The sequence below is a fragment of the Diplodia corticola genome, assembly GCF_001883845.1.
Source record: "Diplodia corticola strain CBS 112549 chromosome Unknown scaffold39, whole genome shotgun sequence".
In the NCBI taxonomy this organism is placed as follows: Eukaryota; Fungi; Ascomycota; class Dothideomycetes; order Botryosphaeriales; family Botryosphaeriaceae; genus Diplodia; species Diplodia corticola.
This window is the reverse complement of record NW_017971518.1, coordinates 200,433-208,147: the sequence shown is the minus strand read 5'-3', so window position 1 is coordinate 208,147 and position 7,715 is coordinate 200,433. Positions and strand designations below refer to the sequence as shown.

Below are 7,715 nucleotides of genomic sequence, written 5' to 3'. Positions count from 1 at the left end.
GGGGAAGGGGGGAGAGGACGTGTTGCTTCGATGGCCGAGGCCGAACTACTGACGCGCGCGTGGGCTTTTGCTTGGGCTTATGTCCGAGCCCGACGACGGGGTCGCGTCAGCTAGTCTAATTGGACTTCGAGTCAAAACTAAATAAAAATCCCCCCCTTCTCGGGTCCAGAATGATCGTGTTCGGAGAATTTGAGTTAGTGGCTGGTCGGGCGGGAGTCTTTTCTTTGCTTTTGGTGGTGTTTTATTGGATGTTCGGAGCGTGTGGCTTGTGTTGGTGGCGGGGGGTATGGGATGGTGGTGGTGAAGGGCGGTTGCTCGATGCCAACGCCGCGGCACCACCGTGCAAAGAGAGGGATGCGTGAAGGGGGGAAAGAAGAGCTCGGCTAAAGGTTACCCATGCTGCCTTCTTCGAGGTCGACACGGACGACGGCGGCTGCTGGGTCGGAAGTGAAGTTTCGGCGAAGAAGCTTGAAAGAGCATAGGAAGACGAAAGCGAAGGAGGGGAGAAAAAAATTTGCTCGTCCTTGCTGATACGTGAGGTCACTTTTTTTAATTTTTTCCGCAAGAAAGATCCCATGTGGTTACCGGCAGCTGCATTGTTGCCGCTATGACCGCCACGGGCCGCGGGCCGCGTGGGTTGCGGACGGGTGTTGGGCGGCATGATTATTTCGGGAGGCGTGTGGTTGGTCGGCGCGTGTGGTGCATGCGGGTCCCCCCCGGTGCCCTCTTGGTCTGCCTAGCACATGCATCGGCTCGGGCCTCAATCAACGTGCGATTGACGCGGCTGGATGCTGATGGAAGGTCGATGATCGTGTGATGCGAGAAGGCGATTGCCGTGACCGAGATGCGCATGGTTTTTTGGCGGATTCGGCGGCTGATGGGGAAGCGGAGGCGCCGATGGCGGAGGTGGTGGTGACCATGGTGAATTGGGAGAAGACTGATTGGCTGCACCGCTGGCCTACTTGTGGATCGAGTGGGAATGCTTGTTAAAATGAAGGGGCTCCCTGGCATTAATTCTCTGGCTCTCTTATGCAGTGGCTTTCGCTGCTGTCTGCTCAGGATGGCTGAGCTTCAAACTCCGCCATCACTGAGTCCCTGCTGATGACTGCTTTGTCCCGCATCTTCCTATCCACTCTCACAACCACGCCTTCTTTGATTTCGTTCCATGGAGCCCAAGGAGATCGTACAGGTTGTGACAGCTAACATAGAATTGATAATCATGGACAGTGACTCACTCTATCAGTTTTATGGAGCCGTAGGGTATGAGGCTGAGGACTTGGACCAGTCCAGGTCGAGGAGTCACGAAGTCCCCTGTCATCCCTTCCTGCTTGTATATGATGCGCGAATGACATGACTTTTCTCAACGCCAAAGATAGGTATGGTTGTCCATATGTAAGCTGATCGGTCTTATTCTCCACACTTCACTTCCACACTCGATCTGCGGACTTATTTTGTCCAACGCGTGGGTCATCAACCGATATCCTTCACAGTGACCTTCACTTGTTGGGAAACGGCATGATAGTTCGCACTGCCTATTTGACTGAGGCCCGAGACCTGCACTTGGCTTGGTCCGCGAGCCTTGCGTCTACTCCTATGGCGCTGCCTAGCAACGAAAGTTTATTAGTGCAACGAGACCAAGTTCTCCGGCGCTAACGATCAGCATCATCACCCAATCAGGCCATGGCTCAGCTTTAGTCGAATCGAAAATAAAGAAAAAAGCACGTGTCTGCCTCCGCAATCCAGAAGTAGTGGGTCTATTAAACGCAAAACTCACATACCGCACTTGTCGACACGGTACCAAAGGGTGGAAACAGACAAGGCCCATGGAGCGAGAAACCGCGATGCCACTTTTGGTTCACACAGGTAGTCTCTGCCCATGGCTCGTGTGTGACCCTGTGGTCAAACCTCAGCATATTTACACAGCGCACTCTCCTACACCTTAACCTCAACAACTCCTCCAGCAACACACTTGCACCACTCAGCCCTCCGCCGAAAAGGCCCTCCACCTACTTGTCGAAACGGGCTCCCAGATCTCCCGCGACATGGTTTTTGCGTTGACTACAGTCGTACTTGTTTTGCTTGGCGTCAGCGGTATAGTTGCAGGGCTCATCATGCTCATCCTCATCCTTGATCGGACCATGAGAGGACACGGAAACAACATCGTAACAGCCCCTGCAACGGAACTCAGGATTTTTCTAAATCCGATGGCTGCGAGGTAAAGTGTCCCACACAGAGTATGAAGTCGATTGTTCTTTAGATTATCCTGACCCGAGACCATGAATAGGAACCCACACGTCAAAGCCGACGAAGAGAACGGAGGCTTACCCGCTCCACCGCCTCCCATCTATAGAGCCTATGTGAAGCCCTAAATGGGCCGCTAAGCACCCATTATTCGGACAAAACGCGATTTTAAAGCGCGATACTATAGTTTAAGGAACGAAAGGCTTAGATAATAATAGTTAAGAAAAAGACAAGATATACTCTGCTTATTACGTAATATATATATCTAGTAGTGATTTATATGGTTTTTACCCCTGTGTACGCTTGTTAATGGTGCCCTTTTTAGCATTATTAATAATCTGTAAAAGTCACGTAGCCTCTTACTCTACAAACCTTCTTTCTACCCGACCCATTTTATAGTCCCACCCCCCCGATTGCGCACCATCCCTAGCCAAAGTTTTTAACTTCTTGTCCAGGGTCTCTCCGGAATTCATGGTTTATAGACCATTCAGTTAATAATACTGCCTCACTATCTACATTCTTTGTAACGCACTAGCGCCGCTCATGTTCATTGTCCATCATGGTAATCGGCATTTTGATCCGCTATGACGTAGTCGAAGCACTCCCGTAGCAGGCTACATAAAGGGTCCACACTACTCCCAGAGTAAGTTCTTAGGACATGCTTCCTCCGGCTGGAACAAGCCTGCGTTGAAAAATAACGCTAGCATACTCCTTCTCTCTAGCGCACCGCCACAAGCAAAACGCCAGCGTACGAATCAGCAGAAACAAAAAAATATCATCAAACCTTCCCGTCACTATCTCCACAGCTGAGCCGGGCCAGCTTGGACCCTGATGAATAACGATGGGCATTATTAACGGCAGCGGTAGCGACGGCGACCATCAGCGACACAGTCTCAAGCCATTGTCAACATTGTCGCAAGTACCATCCGTTCCCTCAAGTTCCCTGAAGGTTCGATTTCTGGACGGGAACGTTGCGTATGTGCAAAGCTTCAACCGCACCACCCAGCCAAGTCTTCTTTACAGCACAGCGCGCGGATCCAAAGACGGACGGACGGTCTTAATCTTCTCATATCAACTGGCATCATTCCATCTATCTAGAACAAACGGTCCCAAAGAAAAGAAAAGAAAAAGAACAAGCGATCACCAGTACTAATAACAACCGCCCAAAGCAATCAAAACAACGGCGCGCGGACAAGAGAGAGGGAGAGAAAGCAATGACGCAAAAAAAAAAAAAAAAAGGCAGTTCTCCTCAGCGGAACAAGGGTCTTCCATTTAAACTACAACCAAAAATCAATGACATGATAAGAGAAAAAAAAGGGAAAAGAAAAAAAAAAAAGGCGAGCCGAGTCTACTACTTCTCCGCGCTTTGCCCTCCTTACCCTGGCCAGCCCCATCCCCCCACCCCCTCGTGAAAGGGCAAAAACACTACTACCAACTGATTGACCGACCGACCAACCAACCAACCACGTTTCTTGAATGACGAGTCAGTGATGCTGACGATGGTGGCACACCAAGGAAATGTTCACAGAAAAGAAAAACTAAAGAGAAGAAAAAAAAAATGAACGCCATTATCCATCCATCGTCCCTCCTCCCTCCTTCTCCATCGACGTGCATACCCACATTGCCGCCTCTACCGGCCTTCTCACCTGCCCTCCTTCCCTCCTTCCCTCCTTCCCTCCTTCCCTCCTTCCCTCCCTCCCTCCTCCAACGAGATTCAGAAAAACGAACAATGAGAAAGAAAAACCCCCCACACTTCTTCTACCTATAGCGTCGACCCCCTATCAAACTCAATAACATTCCTACTCGCACTGCTCTCCGCCCTCTCCCTCGTCGTCATCCCGGGCTGCAAGGCCTCACTGTTCGCGGCCTTCCCCTCCGCCGCCGTGGGCGACGACGGCTCCGCATCGATCAAGTTCGGCAACAACGAGTCGTCATGCTTGGCCCTCTCCTCGACGTCCTCCGTCTCAGCGCCCTCGAGCAGGTCCCTGTCCCTCTCGTGCAGGCTGCGCGTCTCGGCGCTGATGCTGTGCTTGCCGTCGTACTCGTCGTCGTCGTCGTCGTCGACGCCGCCACGGCCGCCTCCGCCGCCGCCGTTGCTGTTGCCCGCGACGCCGACGCCGCCCTGGCCGCCGTTGGCGCGTTCCATCTCGCGCTGCGCCTCGTCCATGCGGCGCTTGACCTCGGCCGCCACGCGCATGCCGTCCGAGACGATGTTGTCGAGCATGCCGCGCAGGCCCTTGCCGGGCGGGACGATGCCGCCGGTGCTGGGGACCGAGGGCAGGGACGGCGAGGCCGGGCTCGCGGATGACGGGTTGCGGCCGGCGTTGGCGAAGGTGGTGAGGTTGGCGCCCGACGACGTGGGCACGTCCGAGAGGCGGAACGAGTTTGCGAAGGCGCGGTCGAAGAAGTGCTCGAGGTTTTCGTCGGCGAGGATGACCATGCGGAAGGTGGGCAGCGTGATGTGGAGCGGGTGGGCTGGGTCCAAGGCGAGGTTGGCCGATGTGGCGTCGGGCTTGGGTGACTGGAGGGGCTCCTCTGGGAGCGGCGTCTCCTCCTTGGGAACAGGCTTGGCCTTTGGTTCGTCGTCGACGTCGAGCAAGTTCTCTTCGTCGTCCTCGTCGCCAATGCTGAAGTCATTGGCTGCGTCGGCTACACCTTGGTTCTTGTTAATTTCGTGATCAGGATCAGCGTATTCGAAGCAGCGTCTGATGAAAGCCGAGATACTGTTGAGGATTGACTCGTCGGCCCTTCCTTCAGGATCATCTGCCAGCGCCAGCTCGTTTGTAGACGCTTTCGGGGAGCTGTCATCGCCCAGTCCTCGTCTCGTCAGGAACAGTAAAGCCTCCGAGATCCTCAAAATACCCTCGCGGTCTACTCTGCCGTCGTCATCGTCATCGTACAGCTCGAAGAAATACTGGATATTCGCCATAATGTCCTTGTTGCCCTTTACTGCGGCCAATCCGGAAACGACGTCTTGCAGGTTGAGTGTCTCTTCGTCTCCTTTGTTCCACTTTTGGAAGATCCGTTGCATAAATTCGTGATCCGCGGGCTCGGGACCAGATCCCCACTGAGAATTCACCTTGGGCCGGTTACCTCCAAAGTATGAGTGCACTTGCTTCTCTTGTTCACCCGGTGGTGTCGGGGAATCCGTGACAGCCCATTTGGCGATACCTTTACATGTCAGCACGTACTGAAGAAGACTCGTGAGACGGTGCTCAACATACCTGCAAGGAACTCCCTGAACGCATCATAGTCCATCTGCGTAGGGCTCGGACCAAGAGCAACTCTGCCCTTCTCGACGTCACCCCCGAACGAGAAGCCAGTGATGAGTTGAGAGGCTCTCATTTTACTCGCTCTTTCTTTCCGTTCCTCTTCTTGCTTCGCTTGCTGGGCCCTTTGCTGGCGTTCGTACAGGACGCCGTAGAAGCGGTCGTACAGGAACCCGAGATCGTTCATGCTCAACTTCTTGCTTTCCGAGCCGAGGTTCCGTAAGGAAGTCCGCTTTGCGAAATTCTCAATATTGTCCAGAACGGCGTCCTTGTGTTTCGCACGCTGCTCAGAAATAGTGTTCTGTGTAATCCCAGCAAATTCCTTGAATGCAATCACCATGAGCTCTTGGAACCTCGTAACCGCCCTCAGCTTGGGGTTGTCCGACTTGGGATGAGCCGACTCGTCCAGGCGAGCAAAGTAAGTTTTCAGCACGGAAATAAAAGTACCATCATCGGTAGCATCCAGCAGCTCTTCTCCGTTGATGCGCAAAATCGCGAGTCCGATCTGGAACAGAACCTTAGGGCCCTCTAGGAAGAAGACATCCAGAACGCGGAAGGCAAAAATCAAAGGCATCGAGTTGATGTAAAGGGAAAGGAACCAGGGGAGGGATACGACTGATAGTTGAATATCGTATTTCTGAAGGTGCTCCCAGAGAATAGGCATGGTCTTTTCGACAAGGGATTCGAAGACTCGTTGGTCGAGTAGGGTTCCGTACATGGTGGTGGAATAGTATCCTGGCAGTAAGCGGTCGCATAGTATGGAAAGGAGGAAGAAGGCTTGCGGTTCCGACATGTAGCTGCAAAAATCAGTCCCGTCAACACAATCAGCACCGAGCGAGCCACATACATCAGAAGCGCAGCCACAACAATGTTCATAGCTTGACAATATCCGACCTCGAGGTTTGTCCAGCTGTACGCAGTCAAGACACGCCTCAGGCGATCGATGCCCTCATTACTCTGAAAGCCAGGATATTCCGGCAAACTTCTGTTAAGATCCTTTTCAATCTCATCTATAGCAAGCGATTCCCGTCCGGTGTTCTTTGCGAGCGTCTCCTCGTAGAGTTTGGGGTTTTGTAGGCGGAGAACGAATGACCCAGAGGTAAGTTCCCAGATTTCGCCTCTCAGGCGGTTTGGTAGACCGACACGGATGAGCTTGTGGAAGGTGGGTTGGCGGATGAGGGTTGCGTTTCGACCGTTCTCTGCCACGAGTTAGCTCAACGTCGATCCAGAACTTGGAGACGGCCATACCTCGCAGATACTCCCGCCATAGCCTTATCTTGGTTGGCTCGCGCAGCTTCCGCGGGTTGCCGGGATACTTGAACTGCATTCCCAGGCCGGTGTCGGGCGGCTGGCGTTTAGGGGTATCGCCATCCTTTGCGCCGGCGTCGTCGGAGAGGAGGTACTCGGAGTAGCAGGTCTGCACGACGGTCTTGAGGTTCTCGACGTCCTTGACTCCCTCGCGCAGGCCGCGCTTGAGGGCATCGCAAAAGCGCTCGCACTGCTGCCTGCTTCCGGCCAGCTGTATGGTGAGCTTCTGCGGCACGGCGCCCTCCTTCTTCGCGCGGTTGGCGTCGACCATGCCATTTATGGTTGTGATGGCGAGGGCAAACATGTAGCTCTGGCTGTGGAGGCGCTCGACGCGGCGGACGGCGCAAAGGGGGATTGTGAAGCCATTGCCTGCAGGGCCGGCGCCGTGGGTCTGGCCGGTGAAGACGGAGCTAGCGCTCAGGCTGGCGGTGGAGATGAAGCTGGAGCCCTGGGTGGAGAAGCAGAGGAACTGCTCGCTCAGGTGGAGCTTGCCGACATAGTGGTTGCCCTGGTGGCGGTCGGGGTGAGGGCCGTCGGTGCTGGTGCGGGTGGTGTGGTGGCCGGGCAGCGTCAGCTCGGCGGCGATCTCCTGGAGGGGGTTCTGCGACTCGGGCAGGCGGAATTGGAGGCGGAAGAGGACGGCCTTGGAGGGGCGGCGGTCGGAGCCCGGGCTGGCGAGGGCGAGCGACGGCTCAATGAACTGCTGGGCTTTCTGCACCAAGTTCGAGAGGTTGAACATGGTCGTGGATGGAGGGGCTCATTTAGCTGGCTCGGGGGTCAGCGCGCACGTCGGGGTCAGGGCGGAGGGCGCGCTGACTGACGCTTCATACTACGTGGCAGGCAAGACGGAATGCTCGGCGAGCGCTGGGTGGGAGCTTGGTATGTAGGGCTGAGAAG

The 7,715-nt window shown here is 54.6% G+C and overlaps 1 protein-coding gene across 1 annotated transcript; it reads right to left on the bottom strand.

The window, feature by feature from the left end:
* Nucleotides 1-4,003: 4,003 nt before the first annotated feature.
* On the bottom strand, nt 4,004-7,557 carry BKCO1_3900056 (gtpase activating protein; the record flags this gene model as incomplete). The annotated part of the gene is made up of 4 exons (XM_020275366.1): nt 4,004-5,412; nt 5,466-6,307; nt 6,358-6,709; nt 6,759-7,557. 4 exons carry the CDS (start codon nt 7,555-7,557, stop codon nt 4,004-4,006), a joined length of 3,402 nt encoding a protein of 1,133 aa, XP_020128568.1.
* Nucleotides 7,558-7,715: the final 158 nt, after the last annotated feature.